This window comes from Anopheles moucheti, chromosome 2 (assembly GCF_943734755.1).
Source record: "Anopheles moucheti chromosome 2, idAnoMoucSN_F20_07, whole genome shotgun sequence".
NCBI lineage: Eukaryota > Metazoa > Arthropoda > Insecta > Diptera > Culicidae > Anopheles > Anopheles moucheti.
Genome location: NC_069140.1, coordinates 76,620,695 through 76,640,600, shown reverse-complemented (window position 1 = coordinate 76,640,600; position 19,906 = coordinate 76,620,695). Strand labels below are relative to the sequence as shown.

Below are 19,906 nucleotides of genomic sequence, written 5' to 3'. Positions count from 1 at the left end.
TTCAACAATTGCATAATAAAGTATGCAAACGCCACCGTTTGCGGTCCCCCTTGGTATTGTGGTAAATATATAAAATCTATATAAAAGCTGGATTTCTCCTTCCGTGGTAGTTGTAAAATAGTACTTCAATCAAAACTTGCATCTATCACCGGTTGTTTTGTTATAGAAAGAACTACAGGCTTGACTTCATGAACGGTTTCAAATACATGTGGAATGATTGATTGACGGGTTCCTACAAGAAAAAGCCAACAAACATGAAGGGAAGTTACTGCAAATCCATGTACATTTTAAGGATCATTTTACTGTGCGTCACATACCTGATTCAGAGGGCTCTTTTTAGCTTCCTCGTACAGCCGCTCGTAAACGTTGCCGTCGTAGGCACCGAGCGGTGATCCCAGCACATCATCAGGGATGTCGAACGAATCGACAATGCCGACCGCGTTCGGGCGTATCTCGGCAAGGGCCGCCTCCAGCTTTACCTGTAGCCGGTTAATGTCGCTCTCGGAAATCGTGGTGAACTGTGCAGAAATACGACCATAAACAGATAAGGGTAAGATAGGCGACCCTTAAGGCGATATTAAAAATGCAAACTCACCCGTAACAAATCTCCGAGCGCTTTAAGTGCTTCGTCGTACGCGTACAGGTGGTAAATCGCACGCAGCACCTTGGCTGCCTCGGGCGAAACCGTTTCGCAACCCTTTTCGATCATCTCGTACCCGGACTGTACCAAGAACGCTCGACAGTGTGCGTCGGCCGTGCGTGCCAGCTCGATCGAGGTTTGATTAGTTGCTTCCTCCAGCGTGGCACCGCGCTTCTGACGCTGCTCAATATGTTCCGCAGCTAGACGCAACTTGCTGCAAGCAAAGGGGATATATAACGTTCCACTTTCAACACAAGATTAGCAATCTCTTACCCCGCGGCCACAGTTTGCAGTGCTCGAATGATACCACCGATCGAATCGTCCCATTCGATGCGTCGGTTTTTGCTGCTCAGAAAGTGGCCCAGATACTGCACGGTCGGTACCAATTCCTGTCCACGAAGGGCCTGTTGCCAAGCCTTCATCAAGTATCTGTAAGGAGCGTTTAAGCATTTAAAAAATATTCTAATTACATTATCACCCCGTTGGGTGATAAAGTTTCTGTACCGTGCGGTCTGGAGCAGCAGGACGGTATTTTCACCCTCGTACGTACAAGCGGCCGTAACCATGCCGTACGTTCCGTAGAAGTTCGAACACGTCATGTAGCCATGGCCACCGCACGCCAGTCGGCACACTTCCACACCGGTGGCGGCATCCGCCGTCGTAACAGCCTTCAAACAGCAAGCGATCGCATGCAACTCCGGAAGACGCTCAAGATCACCCTTATCTAGCTCGGACGTCACCTGGTTGTACATATCCCACAGGTTGTCCGACGTTAGCTTGAAGATAATACTCTTAGCAATGGCCGGGAACAGTTTGTACTGTTGCGTCAAGTGATCGATCACCTGCACTTCCGGTTGACTGGTACCAAAAAAAGGAAGTAATAAGTATATAAGCTAAATTCCTTACAAGTTCATCAATGCCCTTACTCCGGATTGATGTGACTCTGACGGCGCACGGCCGAATAGCGAACCGCGATCGTTACCGCCTTGGATAGGTAGGCCGCCATATCGCGACATATCACGACGCGCACGAACATCATCGTGCCGTAGGTGAGTGCCTGCGACGGTGGCTTCACGAACGTACCGTCCTCGAGCAGTTTGGCGTTCTTCATCAACATGTTCTTGCGCGGGATGCGCACATGATCGAACCCAAGAAAACCATTGTTAACGCCGTTCATGCCGAGCTTGTTGCCGATCTCACCGATCGTGATGCCTTTCACCGGCATATGCGTCTCTTCGTCGCGGAGTTGCACAATGAACGGTTGAATGCCGTGACAGTTTCCTTTGGAGTACAGTTGCGCCATTACCACGCAATAGTTTGCCGTATGTCCCACTGGAATGTGCATTAGAAGTATTAGTAAAGAAGTATTTTCCCCGTTCGTAATCGCTGCATGGCTTACATCCTCCCGGCCACCATTTGTACGCCGTTAGTGTGGGGCTGTGAAGCACGAACTCCTTCGTACGCTCGTCGTACGTGGCCGTCGTTTCCAGTCCGCGCAGGAACGTACCGTGACCGAGTTCGGTTTGTGCGTAAGTTCCAATCACTTCACAGTTCCAGGCACGCCCAAACCACTCGGCCTGCTGTTCCGGGGTTCCATGGCCGAGGATAGCCGGCAGAAACATCACATAGTGAACCGTTAGTGGGTTACCCTGTTTCAGGATACCCGTACCCAGAAGTCCACCTAACAAGGCACTGCAAGAAGAACACAGCTTAATCGTTGTATACGTCCGCATCGATTGCAGCTACTTACGAGTAGTTGTCCACACCGTCCTGTCCCATTTCCTGTAGCTTGCGTACCTTGCGGAACGCAACCGTTGCCTTGCGTACCGACTCCTCGTACAGCTCCTTGTGGGAAAGGAAGTGCAGTGGTACTTTCTCCTGCAGTTCGGGATCATTGAGAAAGAAGTCCTCTGTTTAGGTGGTAAAAAAAATTATTATTATTTGCTCTTGCGGGAGAAAAAAACACAATTCCCCTTGACCGTGTTGATAAGCCTCTTACAGCCATTATTCAGCGAAGAGGTTGCGTTACATTTCCCTTCGTTACATCGGGTTATGCCACCGCACAAAATCTACTACAATCGATTCAGGCCACTTCACCAAAGATTATCTTGCGCGGGACAACAATCTGTACTTGCTCGATGAATTAAGTGCAAAATAACGATGACTTGCAGTAAGCAGCTCAGCAACACATCAATTATGGGGCCAAGCGATTAACGCAATTAAAGGTATCTGCTAGGCAGATTTAGCGCGTACGATAACGGCTGAGGGCAAAGTTGAACTTCAGCCCTTGACCGCTAGGGGATGGATGAGAAAAGAAAAATAGGCACTAGAGTTATGAAATGCCTCAATCCCTTTTTTGTTTAATGGACGAAAGAGAACATAAAATGGTTTAAAGCATCTTCATTTGCAGCTAAGGTTAGTTGAATTGTATACAGATGTGTATGTAAATAGATCAAAATTTAGAATAGCAATGCCATGAAAGTTATCCATAGTATAATTATATGGGTCTAAAACTAACACAAAGCTTGGTGGAACTTCACAGCTTATTAAGCATCTCTTGCGTCCTCCATGGCGCCTCATGGCTGTCTAGCCACCAAGCGCACGAGGAAATAACAGCCATTTAGGGACTTTAATGTCCAAAGTTTTGAATTGCAGATTAAATCTCGGGAGGTCTAGGTTCCTAGGACTTGTGCTAGGTGGTTTGAACGCAGTACACGTTTAATTATTTCACTCGAGTACCGTCATAGTACTGCACCTTGTACGTCATGCACTTGCATCATTCGAGACCGGTTCCGCGAGATGCGTGAAGAAAACACAAACATAAAGCAGCATTATGTCCAACCGTGCCTATGCTTATGTGTCGAAGCTGCAAAATTGCCCTCTTGTTCCACTTTCTGACGATGGCCTTCATAAAGGAGCGATGTGCCTCCCTCTCTTGGATTCCCCTCCACCCCGCATAATGTCTCTCATCCCCTTGCCTACGTCTTACCTCTGAATCGCTTCTCTTTCAGCTTTGTTTCGCCACCGACCCACCAGAGGGTGAACTCTTCATTGTTGAACGTGCACTTGTCCCGCTCCGCCTGTAAGTCTTTGTTGATGGTTCCACCGTTCGAAGGCATTTTTGTGGCCTTTTCGCTTGCACGTTGCCGAATGTTCAAACCGTTGTGGCGTAATGTAGCCGTATAGGTGGTGCGTGTGTACTTTCTCCTTCACTTGCGTACGAGGCTGAGGTTCCTTTCCGCGCAAAAGGGCTGCAAAGATTCGTTTAGTACGAGTCAATAAAGCGGCCGAATTCAGTGAATGCTATCGATGAACTAAAACTGCGCCACACAGACCGAGTGGGAACGTGTTCCGATGGGTGGTGTCTCGCGCCTTCTTACGATTAGGGCTTGCGCGCGTACGCGTTCAACGAGATAGCGTAACGTTCGAATCATGAACTGACCTTTGGATCGTGGTTACTTTGATGTCCTGCAACGGATCACGTCCTGCCTCCAGAACGCTAATTCATCGCGAGAAAAAATAAGACGACCGAAACATGGACCTAATGAGGGTAGCGCGCTTCTTTTACCTTTTTCACACCCTTACGTTCGATCGTAATCAACGAGTTATCAGTTTACCAACGGACGTATTTATCGGTACTGGATGAATGGTTTCAGGGTAAAGGATACAGATAAGCGCGTTATCTCGATACTCGTTGCAAGCTCTCCCGCGAACCGAAAGCCACGTCCGAAGCAGCTAGCTAGGAAAACTAACTAATCATTCTCTGGTGGGGAGCTTAACCTATCGATGATGTTCACAGCTTTCCGAGCGCTTATGCTTCACAAACACAACGCACAGGGCATCCCTCCCCCCAGCTCAGCTCTCAGGCCGTTAAGTAATGCGTAATCAGTTTGCAGCATTGCGTGTTTTTGCTGCACTCTTGGATGTTTATTTACATTCTGGGCCCCACTCGCCAGTAAACGTCAAAATTGATGTGGAGCATGGTTTATACGGATGCGCTGTGTACTCGAGTTAGGATAGCAGCACGTGGCGCTACGGTTTTATTTTTGGCAATTTCAAATTTTGTACTCGGGATGGTTCCGGAGATAAGCGAAAAGCTTAACTCTTCATTTTATTTTTTACAATGATATTAAAATACGTTTTAGCATATAAATGTGAGAGAAGCCATGTGGGAGCTATTACAATGTTTAATAAACTTGTTTATTGTACCAAACTGAATAACAATTCCCATAACCCCAGCGTAAAATAATAACTCATAGCACCAAAAAAAGCCACTGTCGTCACATTCGATCGCTTCTTACAAGCTTGAACGCATGAATGGTTTCAGATACAGATGAAAGGATTTATTTACCGGTTCCTGAAACGGCATAGAATGGTTAGTAGTTTCGCAATGAACTTCATTAAGCTTTACTTACCTTATTGAGAGGACTCTTTTGTGCCTCTTCGTAGAGACGCTCGTAAACGTTACCATCGTAAGCGCCAAGTGGCGACCCGAGCAAAACGTCCGGTATAGCAAATCCATCAACAATGTTGACCGCATTCGGTCGAATGGCCAACAGTGCCGTTTCCAGCTTTGCCTGCAGCCGATTAATGTCACTCTCACTGATCGATGTGAACTGAAACGGTTCGAGTTGAAAAAATTCAATATAAACTAGTTGAAATGGAAACGGTGAAATAGACCTACCCGTACAAGATTACCAGTCGAATCGAGTGCCTCATTGTACGCGTACAGTTCACCTATCGTGCGCATCACCTTTGCCAGAGCAGGTGAAACATTTTGGCAGAGCTTTTCAATCATTTCGTACCCTGACTGTACCAAAAAGGCACGGCAGTGTGCTTCGGCAACGTGGGCCAGCTCCAGGGATGTAAGGTTGACCGCTTCCTCGTGCGTGTAGCCAGCCTTTTTGCGCTGCTCTATATGTTCGTTTGCAAGGCGAAGTTTGCTTTACAAAATTAACAATTAGGGACAGTTTTTGTTTGTAGTTAAACAATAAAGTACAAAATATTTACCCCGCTGCAACGGTTTGCAATGCCTTTACAATGCCGGGAACAGTGTTCAGCCAGGGTTGGCGATTGTTTCGGCTTTGGATGAAGCTGTTTAAATATTGCACCGTAGGCCCAAGCGGTTGTCCCTTGAGCGCCTGGTTCCAGACCTTGATAAGGTATCTGTAATATAAGAGAAAGTGTTATTTATTTGTTGTATTGCGTTGAAAAAGACAGTTCGCACAATTTACCTGGCTGTCTGTAGCAACAGGACCGTATTTTCACCCTCGTATGTACATGCTGCTGTGACAAAGCCGTACGTATTGTAGAAGTTGGAACAAGTCATGTATCCATGACCACCGCAGGCCATACGAAGCGTTTCCACGGCTTTGGCTGCATCGGCCGTGGTGACCGCCTTCAAACAGCAGGCGATTGCATGCAACTCCGGAAGACGTTCTAGGTTACCCTGATCCAGCTCGGACGTCACCTGGTTGTACATCTCCCACAGGTTATCGGAGGTTAGCTTAAATACGATACTTCTCGCAACGGCCGGGAACAGCTTGTACTGTTGCGTCAAGTGATCGATCACCTGCACTTCCGGTTGGCTGAAAGAGATGCATCGAATGGAACATAAATTGGCGACAAACAACTGATTGTGTCAACGCTTACGTACTCCGGGTTAATATGGCTTTGGCGACGGACGCACGAATACCGTACGGCTATTGTGGCCACCTTTGCCAGATGGAAAGCAGTATCGCGCACAATTATTACACGCACGAACATCATCGTGCCGTACGTGAGCGCCTGCGACGGTGGCTTCACGAACGTACCGTCCGCCAGCAACTTGGCGTTCTTCATCATCATGTTCTTGCGCGGGATGCGTACCTTTTCAAAGCCTAAATAACCATTGTTAACGCCGTTCATGCCGAGCTTGTTGCCGATTTCACCGATTATGATGCCTTTCATTGGCATATGCGTCTCTTCGTCGCGCAGTTGCACGATAAACGGTTGAATACCGTGACATTTTCCTTGGGAGAAGAGTTGAGCCATCACCACACAGTAGTTGACCGTGTGTGCCACTGAAAGGTACGCAAAATTCCACTGTAAACGTTACTTAACATAGCTTACATATTTCTGTTACTCACATCCTCCCGGCCACCATTTGTACGAGCTTAGACTTGGACTTTCCAGGACAAATTCTTGCGTGCGCTCATCGTACGTGGCGGTTGTTTCTAACCCTCGCAAGAACGTGCCGTGTCCGAGCTCGGTTTGAGCGTACGTTCCCAGCATTTGGCATTTCAGCGCACGGGGTAACCATTCGGCTTGCTGTTCCGGTGAGCAGTGACCGAGCAAAGCTGGGACGAACATTGCAAAATGAATGCCCAACGGATTGCCCTGCCGAATGATTCCATTGCCAAGCAGTCCATTGAGATTTTGCCTTAAAATAAAAAGAAGGATTTTATTAGTTTTAAGTAATGGCCAACCGGGTCGTATCTTGTTGCCCTTACATATAGTTGGATGGATCGCCATTTCCACGATCTTCGTGGAATTTGCGCACCTTGCGGAAGATGGCCGTTGCTTGTCTTATCGTTTCCTCGTACAGCTCCTTGTGGGAAAGGAAATGGATCGGTGTTTCGTTATGAAAGTCCGGATCGTTCTCGAGAAACGTTTCTGGAAAGGCAAATAAACATATTAGGTTGGCGATACAATATTGTGTGGAGGAAACCATGGATAAAGCATGGCGAAACCTGAACTAACGTACTATTGTATATTAAGTGGGACTGGAAGAAAATCATTCGTTACGAGCTGCTGACTTCATCGAACACTAAATTCATACCTTTACTGTCGTCAACTGGATTTGGATCAAGAGAAGCTTATGAATATTGATTACTTTATACATTTTCCAAGAATTACCAAGGCTTCTAAGAAAAACTCAGACGCATTTTACGCAGAATAATTGATTTCTATTTCTTCAACCCCATATTAAAGTTTAAAATTAGACAATCTTAAAGCAAATGTGAGATATAAAATGATCGTCCACTTTTTTGCTTCCAGACCCTTGAATTTGGATGACCTTCACAAAGGTAAATGCGAATATTTTTTTGTTTTGTTTGCTCGCTTTATCTCCGTAATGAGTCGTCAAATTTTGAGATGAAATTTACGCTGGCTTTGGGGTACTGTTACTCAACTGGAGGCTAGAAAACCTCAGGAAACCGATAACATTATTTGAGCGGGCCTATCTCCACCAGCAATCTTACTTTCGGGCCTGACAAGATAAGTAAAACGACGGCCAAAGCTTGCGAACAATCTTGAAAACGTTCAGCTCCTGATGCGCAATGTGTTTTTGGAGGATTTATTCTAATGAATGTGCCATGCAGTTAATGAACCGCCCTAGCCTGTGCTGGCGACTGCTTGCATATTTACCTAGATCTTGTTTTTCCTTCAGCTTTTCCTTGCCACCAACCCACCAGAGGGTGAATTCGTTCTTGTCGAAGCTACCCTTATCCCGTTCGGCCGCCAGATCCTTGTTCACCGTGGATGCCGGCATCTTTGCAAACGGTTGTATTAATCTACTTCCAGAACCAGGGAGACGCGCAAAGAATAATTACATACGCTTAAGCGTACGCACACTGCTCGATGCAATACTTGAACGCGTTAACGTATGCCAATGACCCTGCGTGTTAGGGCGTATGAATAAAACGCGTTCAGAGACCGGTCGACCGATGCGCATCCACGCTGGTTGACGTGCTTCCGTAAACTAAAAATTGCGCGACTGGTTTATGCGAACCAGGCCTCCCCCTGATAGGGCAATCGGTGGTGCTATCTCTTTCCGCTTTAACCCCAACATACCCTGCCTTATCAGATAATAGATCGTGACGACGGGACTTTGCACCTCCACAAGCCACGCACTTTTATTGCACCGTTCCGTTGCGTACCACAAATGCACCAAAGATAAATGAACTTTAATAAAGATAAACGTCTCGTTGTCTAGAAACGGTTGCACTTTCTAACTCATAAACAACCCTTTCGGTGCATCTTCGGAAGTGCACTTTGCGCAATATGCGCAAACAAAAAACATATGATCGAAAACATACGTTTCACCCTTGGATTTCAATTCAAATTATTAATAATTGAGACAATTTTAACTGCAGCTACATCTGGTCCCCTTCAATATCGTTCACTCAAGCCGTAACTCTGCTTTTCATCGTTTTCTAAACTTTATTTTCTTTTCGCAAATTTATGCGATCTTCACGCACGATCAACTATTGGGCTGTCCCAAGGAACATTCCTTGCAAAATTAGGCTGCGTCTGCAACTGACAGCTGCCCTTTGGCTGCGGGCTTGACAGCTGATGCAACTTGCCGGTTACAACAACAAAAGCGTAAACAAAGCAAGAGCGCCGTTTTGTGCACTGGCCTGTTTTGTGGAATAGCATCGAGTTGCTCAAACATTTTGCCAAAAGCCACCATGAGTGTTAAAATGGGAGCAAATGTGTGCCCGATTACCGAGGAACGGTCGGGCACAGTGCGCGAAGTTGGTGGGCAAGCCGTCTGGAGCCTTTCATCGTGTAAACCAGGTATTTCGAACCCCCGATTAGCCACGGCTTTCTTGCGAGACTCACTCCTGCTTGTTTTCACGCACAGGATTTGGCGTCGATCAGCTGCGGGACAATTCGATGGAAACGTACTGGCAATCGGACGGACAGCTACCGCATCTGGTAAACATTCAATTTCATCGCAAAACAACGGTCAGTCAGATTTACATCTACTCCGATTACAAGCTGGACGAAAGTTACACACCGAGCCGGATATCGATCCGCTGTGGTATGCACTTTAACGATCTGCAGGAAGTGGAGGTGGTCGATCTCTGTGAACCATCCGGTTGGGTTTGCATTCCGATCAAGGAGTGTGAGGACATGCCTATGTGCACATTCATGATACAGATAGCTGTGATTAGCAATCATCAGAACGGTAGGGATACGCATATGCGCCAGATACGGATCCACTCGCCAACAGAAGGCTCACAGTACCCGCTGGAACATCACGGAAAGTTTAGCTCGTTAGAATTTTCACAGTTTCGCACGATACGTTAGCACGATAGCGAAAAGGCAATGCAATTTTTAATGTAACACATGTTATTTATGAAAGTATTCGAACAATTTGAATTTATTCCAAAAAAGAACAACACGATTATTAAAAAAACCGGTAGACATGTATGTTTAATGTTCCCATTTTTGCGGCTTTTTTCGCCACAGAATGCTAGCCTTCTTAACCTTGTCTTACTCAGCCGCCTGCAATAGGCCACGCAGCATCGTTTCCAGCTTGCGGCCATCGGCAGCAAACTTACGAATACCGTCCGACAGCTTATCGGTAGACATCTGATCCTCGTTCAACATCCAACGGAACGTTGCCTCATCCAAGTTGATCTTTTCCAACGGCACCGATTTGGCTTTGTCCGCGTCGAGATAGGGTTTGACTGGTTCGACACTCTTCTCCAAATCGCCCAACAGTTTCGGGCTAATCGTGAGCAGATCGCACCCAGCCAGTGCCATAATTTCACCTACATTCCGGAACGAAGCACCCATCACGACGGTTTTGTAGCCGAACTTTTTGTAGTAATTGTAGATCTTTGTCACCGAAATGACGCCCGGGTCCTGCTCGGGCTCGAACGCTTTCTGATCGGTGTTGGACACGTACCAGTCGAGAATGCGGCCCACGAACGGTGAAATCAATGTGACGCCCGCTTCCGCGCAGGCAACGGCCTGGGCAAACGAGAACAGCAGTGTCAGGTTGCAGTGAATGTTGTGCTCCTTCTCCAGCACGCTCGCCGCCTGTATTCCCTCCCAAGTGGAGGCCAACTTGATCAGCACGCGATCACGTTTCACACCGAGCTCTTCGTACAGTGCGATCAGCTTCAGTGCCTTCGCGATGGAAGCTTCCTTGTTGAAGGAAAGCCGTGCATCAATTTCGGTCGATACACGACCCGGTACCAGCTTCAGAATTTCGCAACCAAACAGCACGAACAGCATATCCGCTGCTTCGGAAACCTTTTCCTCCATGGAGCTGCAAAGAGTTATTTATCGTTAAGTCAGGGTTCCAATTTATCGTGGTGGCTTTATCAACTCACGTTCCCGCCTTTTGTCCGTGCTTGATGGCTTTATCGATCAGATGCTGATACTGTTCCATGCCGGCCGCAGACAAAATCAGCGACGGATTCGTCGTCGCATCGGTGGGCTTGTACGTTTTCATCGCTGAAAATGAAATTGGGAATGTTAAATTGATCCGCAATAAATAAATAAATAATGAGAGCAAAACACAACTTTCCTCCAAAACGAATCGCGTCCTTCGACGGTTCGCGTTTCATTCCGCTCGCCGTGTGGGTCACGCTAGCTCGCGCACGCGGGTGAAAGGAAATAACCGTTTGACCTCTACAGCACGATCGCCAGAGTTTGAGCGGAATGATCGTGGCTATGCTCATGTGACACGCTGGCTAAATGGAGCAACTAAATCACACACTATTTTTTGAAGCTTTCTCCAAATAAAAAATGGCCATATTTGCAGTGCGGTACTAACGAAACGAACAAATTATCAAGCAGAGTTTTTTTTTGTTGCTGTTGCATCTATTGACCACGCTAGAGATAATGCAACTCATCGTTGGTCGTTTCAAATGCTTGTTGTTTGTGGAGACAGGCGGCTCCACCAGCGCGATTGTGTACGCAAGGCTCAAGCAAGCCCTGAAACTGGAGAGCTTCCGCTATAAGCGGTCACCTTGATCGTCTCTCATGACGATGAAGAATGCAAAAAGCACACTTCATCAAGATGGCATTACTTTTGTTTAAAGGAAACACATTTTCCATCGTGTATCGAACGACAATTCTAGTAGCTGGTGTGTTCCAAAATGCCATCCGCTTACCTTCGAAGTCACCGGTGTCGGCCACGATCGTGGTGAGCTGTTTCAGCTGTTCCAAACTTGAAGCCATTTTCGATTTCTTCGTCTGCGGTTCAGCACTGCTCATTGTCTACTGGCGTGGTTAAAATCGGGCAAACAACTGGAGCTGGAAAAGATCCATTTTCTGGACATGGCACGGTTTGACACTGGCTGATTGCTTAGAAAAAATGACAACAACTCAACCTGGGGTCCACTGGGTGCGGCGAAATGTTACTTGGGGCCAAAATCACCGTTTTTCGTCGTTCCGCAAGTTCCGAAACGAAAGATTCCCCAAAAATGGACCGAACAGGAGAATTATTTGGCCTATCGAGGGGGTGTTTGAAGGAGGAAGGAACGAGGGGGGCCACCATGCGCACGCACACATCCATATATTTCCATAGAATGCTTTTCTTTCATGCACTTCCACGTTTGAAACAAATCCACATTCTTGGCTGCTGCTTCCCGAGCTCTTGCACCAAATCTGTGAAAGAGAAAACGTTATTTGCTAACGTAATTTGTAATTTTGTATTGTAACAACAGGTATTTTTGAATTACACGGTGCTAGTCTCTTCGTACTAGAAACGGCATGCTCACCAAACGGATAGAGCCACCCAGCATGACAGGGAAAATCGAAGTGCTGGAAAACATTTTGTTACAACATCTCCATCTCCTGACGCAGGTACGCCTCTTCCTAGAACTATGGAGGTGGTCATACGGGTGTTAACCTGCGACAATATTTAGAACATGCAATGCAGTTCGGGTTTATTCAAAATCCGAACTCACAAAAACAATTTCATTTCCATCCGCTGGATAGCAGGACGGAATTGGCAAAGACGACACCTACAGAGGCAACCTGGTGCGACACACATTGCCCAAATCTGGGGACACTCGCAAACACTGTATTCCGCCTAGCGCAATAGATATAATGAAGTCCCTATTTGCGCAATGCAACTGGGCGCGTAAAGAGGGAAGATTTCGATGATGCGATTTGGCAACGTGCTGCCAAAAAAAAATGCCAAGGTAAAATCGTTTACCCCTTACCTAAAACAATTCCCCAAAATACAACAAAAAACCATGAATTGCATCCTTCTCACATTCTGACCGGATCATCTGGCTTTTTCTTTTAACAACGGAATTTTATTGTCAATCGTGGTCAGATTAAGCTTGGATCAGATCGGATCACCCGATTCACCCCCAACTTCTCATCAGTAAAAAAAACACATAATAATCATGCTCATATCCGACGGAAATAAAAATGAAACAACTGTGAAATTAATTCACGGTTCAAAAAATGCATGCTTTTCCGCCAGTCGCACTTGCATTTGCATGCATTGCTGTCAAAAGTCGGCTGTCTCCCCCTGGTCAAACAAGCGCTCGAACCTGTATGCAACCCCCTAATTTCGGTTCACATGGCTTCAGCCTCTTGCAAAATTAGGGGATTCGTTATATGAAATTAGGGGAAAATTAGGGGATTCTGCTACGTGCTCCTGAGGGTGTGTGAGTGAGCGTTTGCAGCCCAGGGGTATGCATGTGTGTGTGAGATCGCTCGGAATGTGTATGTAGTGGTGATTTTCGTTTTCTTTCGCCCAGCTGATTAAATTTTATTTGTCAGTTTAATAAAAAAAGATGATTATTTTTTATTGTTACGATTTTTACATTTTGTTTTTACAAACATTTGAGATAAAAAATATTGAAAAAATAAATAATTACAATAATCCTGCAATGCTGCAAAGGATACAATTACGCACAACCTTTTCCTAATGAAATATAATAACGTACCTATTTTACTAAGAAAGACGATTTAAGCCAACAATCCTAAGCTTTCGTTGCTCTTTCAATTTTGATTAAACATTCTACGTAGCGCAGATGAAACCCTAACGTAGCGCAGATGATTGTTTTGAATGTTAGGCAATAATATAGATGTTATCCCTTACTGAAATATGCATTAATAATTCTGTACAATAATCTTTTTCGTTAAACCCTACATTACGATCTCCTAGCCTAAATAAAACGAAGTTGTATCCTAATCAACGATTATCCAACGCCTCGTAGCACTCTCTTTGCAACAGATACCACCGAACAGCTTGTAAATATCTCGAATGATATGTACTTTCTGAATCTATCTTCTAGGAGAAACATTCTTCTTAAATTATTACGATTCGTTGTTCTTCATTGCCCAGGATGGTTTCACTAAAATAGAAAAGAAAACATCGTAATATATTAGTACAACGAATGTGATAAATTATGTGCTATCATTGCAACGACGCATGAAAACGTAATGTATAGAATGGTAAGAAAAGGTTTCAATGGTGAAACGAATTGCATAATTATAATACTGTAACTACCAAGTAATACGGCCTGGCCGTTCTTTTTGAATAAAAAAAATACTACAATTATCGGATAACTGTACGACGGAAAAAAAGATAAATTCTCTATACACACTTTCAAGCACTGTGTTACAACGATTTACGTTGTTATAACATTTACCTTTTACAATCTGCATCGATGAAATTATCCGTTGCATTAGATCGATGGATTGATCCCGCACTCTGTAAATAGGATGAGATGGATTAATTAAAATGATGATTGTTAAAAGAAAATTTGTTAGATATCAATTCAATTTAAACGATAAATACTTACACTGCTCTGCAATGGGGTCTGGATTCGAATGTATTGTTCGAATGTGGGTGTACGAGGTAATCCAAAACCCTCGGGCGGACAGGACGCAAAACAGGACGGAGTGGATACTCCAGGTTTCAGAGCTACCAAGCCGTTAGCTTGAGACCCTCCAGAGGAACATAGGGACTTGAGCGCAGAGCAAATTGAATCCGTATTCTGTAAATAGGATAAAATGATAAAATGAACTTTAGAATGAAATGATATGTAATTACGCAACGCCATGCCGGACTACAACACGATCCAATACAACACGTGGACATCAGACACTACAACAACAATTTCATAACTCAATGTTCCGCAACGTCAGCAGACGGATGCTCCCGTGTTATACATCTCGATAGACCCATAAACCTAAGTTAGTCTGGTATTGATAGTTGAATAAAATACTCATTATTATATACTTACTCCTTGTATGACGAGACGAGCTTCATATTGCGAATTCGTTTCAAAAATTCAGTTTGTTCACACAACTCCAGTACCTCCTTGGAAGCGTCGGTCGGACAACGATGAGCGCATGATGAACATCTGCTGTCGAAAGATTAGGTAGAATTAATTATTGTTTTAATGGTAGAAATAATAATTATATCATAAATTTGCTTATCTATGCTAACAACATTAAACTATTCAATAGTCCCAATCCATCACACGGTGGATGCCACGTACAATGAACACTACAGTGTTTTTCCAGATTACGGTAAACCAAAAGGACATTTTGCAACGGATTGTACAATAATCAATCCAACCTTAAAATAGGTTGAACTCCAGATCACATACGACAGAATCGCAATCCAAATGCATTTCACGGAGTGTCGCAGATAGCGATCCGGAAAGTGAACATAACACCACAAACATGCCGTAAGCTCATCCTCGGGTCACGGAAACGTACTGTTCACACAATAATAATTAAGAACAGTGTCTTATCTTTCATTCCGAACGGCCAGGGAAAAGTTAGAATAGTTAGGAATAGTTACAATTCCGCTTTGGTTCCCGAATCAAAATTATTTCACACTTCCACCACTGTGATGCAAAGATTTATTTAGTTATCATATTTACCTTTTACGATCTGCAACGATGAATTTATTCGTTGTATTAGATCAAACAGCCAGAGGTATTAGATCAAACAGCCGTTGGATTAGTTTAAACAACAGATTTCGTGTTCTGTAAATAGGATGAAATTATAAGAGGATAAGATAATTAAATAGATAATTTATAATAATATATTAATTACACATTAAGTAAAAGTAAAATGATATTTACTTACTTTTAAGCTATGCTTCTGTCCTCGTTGTACGCAGCTGAAGCATATGCTTCCGTATGTCCAATGTTGGGTATGTGGGCTAGTCCAACCCTTTGGGCTGTGAGTTCGCGATCCGCTATGCTGCGCCAATCTGGCGCGATGGACTGGAGATCCAGGAGTGTCGCCGGTTGCTGCAACGAGTGCAGCGGAAGACGGCATTGCGGGTGTCGCGATCGTTCCGGACCACGCGGAACGAGACGGCGGTGATGCTGTCGGGTTTGCTGCCGATCTGCTTACTGGTGGACGAAGACCACCGCGTCTACCAGCGCCTTCGAGGAGCCGACGGAGCAGCAACAGTGAGCAGCAGTGAGGTGCGCCGCGAGGAACGGGAGCGGACGTTGCAGCTGTGGCAGGAGCGGTGGGATGCGGATGCATCGTGCAGCGACGCCAGCCGCTTCACCAGATGGGCGCACCGCACCATTCCGGACGTTAGGGCATGGCAGTCCCGGAATCACGGAGACGTGACTTTCCAGCTGTTGCAGGTGCTCTCTGGGCACGGATTATTCCGTGAGTACCTGTGCCGATTGGGTTTCACGTCGTCCCCGGTCTGTCGCCGATGCCCTGGGGTGGTGGAGTCGGTGGAACACGCTGTCTTTCATTGTGCGCGTTTTGCCGCAACCCGACAGGAGCTCCAGAGTCCGGAGCAGCTATCGTACTACCGGAAATCCCCTGTTGAAAGAAAAGGCAGAATTTAGATAATGTGGTGCTGGTAGGAATAATAATAATGTTTACAAAGTGGGTATAGATGCAAGCAACCTAAATCTATGTGGTTGAAACAACCCGTCACACGGTTGATGCCATGTACAATGAGTAACACTTTAACCACAGTGCTTTTACAGACTACAATAAACCAATGGTAATTTGGCAACGGATTGAACGATAATTGACCCACGCTAAAAGTAAGTTTAACCACGGATCACACACGACGGAACCGCAATCAGAATTCTGATAACGGAGCGTCGCGGATAGCAATTCGGAAAGCGAACATAACAAAGCAAACGTACAAAAAGCTCACTATCAAGTCACGGAAACTCACTATCCAATCCACACATGGATATTGAAGAACAGCGTCTTCTCTATCATTCAGAAAGGTCATGGAGGAGACAATATTTGCTGTGGTTCCCGAATTAGAATCATCTCACTCGATCGAGGAGTGGTTCACCTAACCTCACTTCTCACCCACAACACCAAACTATGCGTTGAGCATATAATTGGTTTATTGCGGTTAAACCCGTAAATGAATGCACAACTGTGTTGATTGAACACTAGTAAATCACTTCCCACTTGATGTTACACTATTTTCAGCGATGCTGGTATCAAAATAGAACCAGATACAAATTAGGGGATTCTTGTATGGACTGAAGGCAAAATTAGGGGATTCATCTTCTGTGTGTGCGAGTGCGCGTTTGCAGCACAAGGATCTCGATAACCCCACTTTTCCACCCACAATAGCTTAAAACTATGCACAACACATTTTAGAACACATTGTATAACACTTCCACTAATTAATTAACTATATTTACCATATAAAAACGATTTAACTTACCCAAGATCTTCTCCGTCGATGCCGGCACTGAAACTGTACCGGAACACGCCAATGCGTTGAGTTTTACGACGTTTCTTGTATCTTCGGCGACGGCGCAGATGCTGGGATGGTTCCGACTTACATTTTAATCCGTGCGGAACAATTGTTTTGCTAAAAAGATATAAAATATAAGTTCGGATTCGCGATTGTTATTGTTTTGCTTACCGGCTTCCTTGGACTTGTCAAATTTTCAGCAACTCGCGTTTTATATGCACCAACACAATCATACGCGTGAAATCACTGTGTACAGACACGTTCGGGTGGATCGAAACTGGTCGTTGGTCGTCTTTAGAGTAGGACCGACATATTCGAGAAAGAGAGGTCAATATGAAATCTTGTGTGCAACCAGAAATGTGTGGACCAAGAGAGGTGCGCGGGTTGAGGAACGTGTGAAAAACTACTCGAAATGTCTAGGGGGCTGTGCGTTGGCGTGAATGTTTACAAACGGGCTTTTGTAGGACTTCGCGACTGAGAAATTAATTTATGGGGGCGAATGATACGGCAAATCTGGTGCTTTGCGTGCGGTAACTCCGAAAAAGTGGTCCACGTATCGTGCCGTTTTCGTTCAGTTAGATCCGTTTTCGTGAAAGATGTGTTCCTAGTGAAATGAGACCGCACTGGATGGTCAAGCGAACTTTATCACTGCCGTCGTCGTCATCGCTGAACAATCATCCGAATTGGTGCTGATTGCCCGGGAGAACAGTGTGGGGAGGAATTGGTACATTTTGATAAGAAGAATTAAGGGTCCATTCTCAACATTTGTTGTGCATTGCACCGGAAATAACGATCGATTTTAGGTGTTTCCCGGACCACTATGGATGACATCGACAATATTATTCTGCACTCATTGCGTCAGATCGATTGGTAAGTGGCTGTGAATAAAAAAACACTTACTATGTGTAAAAGGAAGCGATTATCGAACATTTATTGTTTTGCAGTGATCTGGACGAAGATATACAGGGATTGGAACAGTTTACGCCTTCTATATTAGTTCGAACCGTTTCCAAATGTTTGCTGCTAATCGATCCTTCCCTGGATCTGCCGCATACACTTCCGCCCGGAATGGCACAAAGGTTCACCGTTACTGCACGGCTAGCGGAAGCTTGCTCGGTATGTATTTGCCTACCCAAGTGTGTTCCGCTAATGGTCCCATTCCCCATTCTCCTTGTAGACCGTGGGATATCGGCGAGATATTGGCTACCAAACGTTCCTGTACCCGAATGTGGCCGAAGTGCGACGTGTGTTCATGTTTCTTATCGAACAACTGCCCAAAGACACAACCGATGCGTCGGATCCGGAGGCACCATTCGATCGGGTGACGGATTTGGAAAATCGTATCTTGGAAAGCATGCGCCAGCAGTTGCGGGGTTCTTGGCGTACCGATCCGTCCCCGTTAGATCTCCGAAATTCGTCCCTGGGTTGGCCAAACCGTAGCCGTACTAACATTCCCTTCGTAACGCAAAGCGACGTTACGGCCGGTAAGTTGTGATAAGGTAATTGGTACAGATGTCCATTACAATTGTATGTCTTTCTTTGAGCAGAAATTAAGGAATACTGGTTACGTCGTAGTGGATTTTGGGAGGAGGACAAAGATGAAGTAGATCGACAGCTGCCGGAAGCTGCTATAAGTGCTGAGGAGTCTATTTTAAAGCTACAAGCCTACTACGCGGAACATAAATCGAAATCTCCACTGACGGAAGAGTTGGAACAACAAGAATTGCCCAGCAGTTTCGATCAGCTTGATACACTCCAGCAAGAAATTGCTAAAATTAATACGGCCATTGAAGAGACTAAGCGCGAACAGCGAGATCTCCAGTCGAAACGCGAGGTTGCCGGTCAGAGCGGGAAAGCCTTGGAAACGGTAACAGAAAAATTGAAGGAGGAAAAAAAGATCAAAGAACGAACGCACATTCTGTTGGAGAATCCGGAGGTAAATGTGGCCAAATTGGAGTCAATTATTGCCGCCGCCGGTGAGAAGATGAAAAAGTTGCAAAGCCAATGGGAATCACATCGTGCACCGTTGATGGCCACGCTGCAGGAACATCAAGCCAAAAATTCGGACCATGTCGTACGTGAAGGAATAAGCACTCGGGTGCGTGTGTTTTAAATTAATCGTTCCGATTCTGTTCTCTTTTGTAGAGTAAATCTCAAAAAGTGGTCGATCAGATTGAATCCGCTCGGCACAAATCGGAGGAAGTCATCGTGGATCTGCAAACGAAGAGCGCTCTTCATGCGCGATTAGTGCAGGAGTATGAGAGGATGGGTAAAACCGTCAGTCGCACGGCATACACGAGCCGTATTCTGGAGATTGTCGGTAATATTCGCAAGCAGAAGACGGACATTGACAAAATTCTACACGATACGCGCAGTCTGCAGAAGGAAATCAATTCGATCACTGGACAACTCGATCGTCAGTTTACCGTAACGGATGATCTGATCTTTCGGAATGCAAAGCGGGATGAGTACTGCAAGCGTGCCTACATTTTGCTCGTTGCTCTGCATAACGAGTGTAGCGAACTGATCGCACTGGTACAAGACACCGGCACCGTCAAGCGGGAAGTACGTGAGCTGGAAGATCAAATCGAGCACGAAAAGGATCGAAACGTTGCAACGAATTTGTCTCAGATCGAGCAAGATTTGGAGGAAATGCAACAGGAAAGTCGACGGCTGGAGGAAGCCATATGCCAGATGGAAATGTCCACGGCATCGAACGGGATGAAGTAAGGTTCTAATGCACCGTGCGTCGTTTCGACTAAAGACGGTTGTACGAAGCTAGGGAAAATAAAATGTGATAT

The 19,906-nt window shown here is 45.4% G+C and overlaps 5 protein-coding genes and 1 long non-coding RNA gene across 7 annotated transcripts; 2 read left to right on the top strand and 4 right to left on the bottom strand.

Annotated features, from left to right (window-relative positions):
• Positions 1-18: 18 nt before the first annotated feature.
• LOC128306490 (probable peroxisomal acyl-coenzyme A oxidase 1) lies at positions 19-4,481 on the bottom strand. The gene is made up of 10 exons (XM_053044025.1): positions 4,083-4,481; positions 3,630-3,891; positions 2,391-2,550; positions 2,040-2,332; positions 1,567-1,972; positions 1,145-1,498; positions 914-1,069; positions 596-854; positions 318-518; positions 19-232 (listed from the first exon to the last, which is right to left on the bottom strand). Exons 2-10 carry the CDS (start codon positions 3,757-3,759, stop codon positions 173-175), a joined length of 2,019 nt encoding a protein of 672 aa, XP_052899985.1. The 5' UTR covers positions 3,760-3,891; positions 4,083-4,481; the 3' UTR covers positions 19-172.
• Positions 4,482-4,851: 370 nt separating this feature from the next.
• On the bottom strand, positions 4,852-8,171 carry LOC128299315 (probable peroxisomal acyl-coenzyme A oxidase 1). Its single transcript, XM_053035236.1, has 9 exons — positions 8,048-8,171; positions 7,132-7,294; positions 6,769-7,061; positions 6,297-6,702; positions 5,875-6,228; positions 5,651-5,806; positions 5,325-5,583; positions 5,056-5,256; positions 4,852-4,997 (listed from the first exon to the last, which is right to left on the bottom strand). The coding sequence occupies exons 1-9, from the start codon at positions 8,169-8,171 to the stop codon at positions 4,938-4,940; spliced, it is 2,016 nt and encodes a 671-aa protein (XP_052891196.1). The 3' UTR covers positions 4,852-4,937.
• An 854-nt stretch (positions 8,172-9,025) lies between these two features.
• Positions 9,026-9,830, top strand: LOC128299317 (anaphase-promoting complex subunit 10). The gene is made up of 2 exons (XM_053035238.1): positions 9,026-9,199; positions 9,267-9,830. Exons 1-2 carry the CDS (start codon positions 9,091-9,093, stop codon positions 9,713-9,715), a joined length of 558 nt encoding a protein of 185 aa, XP_052891198.1. The 5' UTR covers positions 9,026-9,090; the 3' UTR covers positions 9,716-9,830.
• On the bottom strand, positions 9,742-11,682 carry LOC128299316 (probable transaldolase). The gene is made up of 3 exons (XM_053035237.1): positions 11,536-11,682; positions 10,750-10,873; positions 9,742-10,685 (listed from the first exon to the last, which is right to left on the bottom strand). The coding sequence occupies exons 1-3, from the start codon at positions 11,636-11,638 to the stop codon at positions 9,902-9,904; spliced, it is 1,011 nt and encodes a 336-aa protein (XP_052891197.1). The 5' UTR covers positions 11,639-11,682; the 3' UTR covers positions 9,742-9,901.
• A 1,626-nt stretch (positions 11,683-13,308) lies between these two features.
• LOC128298741 (uncharacterized) lies at positions 13,309-14,692 on the bottom strand. Its single transcript, XR_008287276.1, has 4 exons — positions 14,635-14,692; positions 14,191-14,385; positions 14,038-14,099; positions 13,309-13,740 (listed from the first exon to the last, which is right to left on the bottom strand). It is a non-coding gene; the product is annotated as an uncharacterized LOC128298741 (long non-coding RNA).
• Positions 14,693-17,548: 2,856 nt separating this feature from the next.
• On the top strand, positions 17,549-19,905 carry LOC128296722 (coiled-coil domain-containing protein 22 homolog). Of its 2 annotated transcripts, XM_053032200.1 has the most exons (6): positions 17,549-17,829; positions 17,909-17,975; positions 18,050-18,221; positions 18,283-18,589; positions 18,653-19,179; positions 19,251-19,905. In XM_053032200.1, exons 2-6 carry the CDS (start codon positions 17,926-17,928, stop codon positions 19,833-19,835), a joined length of 1,641 nt encoding a protein of 546 aa, XP_052888160.1. In that variant the 5' UTR covers positions 17,549-17,829; positions 17,909-17,925; the 3' UTR covers positions 19,836-19,905. The 2 variants fall into 2 exon arrangements, with proteins under 2 accessions (XP_052888160.1, XP_052888159.1); XM_053032199.1 differs by having other exon boundaries at positions 17,549-17,975.
• The last annotated feature ends 1 nt before the right edge of the window (position 19,906 follows it).

Excerpts from the sequence above, each read along its gene's own strand:
- LOC128299317 (XM_053035238.1), top strand. The coding sequence starts at position 9,091 with ATGAGTGTTAAAATGGGAGCAAATGTGTGCCCGATTACCGAGGAACGG. Across the intron at positions 9,200-9,266 it reads CCTTTCATCGTGTAAACCAG|GATTTGGCGTCGATCAGCTG; the intron begins GTATTTCGAACC and ends TTTCACGCACAG.
- LOC128299315 (XM_053035236.1), bottom strand. The coding sequence starts at position 8,171 with ATGCCGGCATCCACGGTGAACAAGGATCTGGCGGCCGAACGGGATAAG. Across the intron at positions 5,807-5,874 it reads CTGTTGCTACAGACAGCCAG|ATACCTTATCAAGGTCTGGA; the intron begins GTAAATTGTGCG and ends CTTATATTACAG. Across the intron at positions 4,998-5,055 it reads AAAAGAGTCCTCTCAATAAG|GAACCGGTAAATAAATCCTT; the intron begins GTAAGTAAAGCT and ends ATGCCGTTTCAG.
- LOC128296722 (XM_053032200.1), top strand. The coding sequence starts at position 17,926 with ATGGATGACATCGACAATATTATTCTGCACTCATTGCGTCAGATCGAT. Across the intron at positions 17,976-18,049 it reads TCATTGCGTCAGATCGATTG|TGATCTGGACGAAGATATAC; the intron begins GTAAGTGGCTGT and ends ATTGTTTTGCAG. Across the intron at positions 18,590-18,652 it reads GCAAAGCGACGTTACGGCCG|AAATTAAGGAATACTGGTTA; the intron begins GTAAGTTGTGAT and ends TTCTTTGAGCAG.
- LOC128306490 (XM_053044025.1), bottom strand. The coding sequence starts at position 3,759 with ATGCCTTCGAACGGTGGAACCATCAACAAAGACTTACAGGCGGAGCGG. Across the intron at positions 2,551-3,629 it reads GAAAGAGAAGCGATTCAGAG|AGGACTTCTTTCTCAATGAT; the intron begins GTAAGACGTAGG and ends CCACCTAAACAG. Across the intron at positions 1,973-2,039 it reads CAAATGGTGGCCGGGAGGAT|TGGGACATACGGCAAACTAT; the intron begins GTAAGCCATGCA and ends TGCACATTCCAG.
- LOC128299316 (XM_053035237.1), bottom strand. The coding sequence starts at position 11,638 with ATGAGCAGTGCTGAACCGCAGACGAAGAAATCGAAAATGGCTTCAAGT. Across the intron at positions 10,874-11,535 it reads CGACACCGGTGACTTCGAAG|CGATGAAAACGTACAAGCCC; the intron begins GTAAGCGGATGG and ends TTTCATTTTCAG. Across the intron at positions 10,686-10,749 it reads CACGGACAAAAGGCGGGAAC|CTCCATGGAGGAAAAGGTTT; the intron begins GTGAGTTGATAA and ends AACTCTTTGCAG.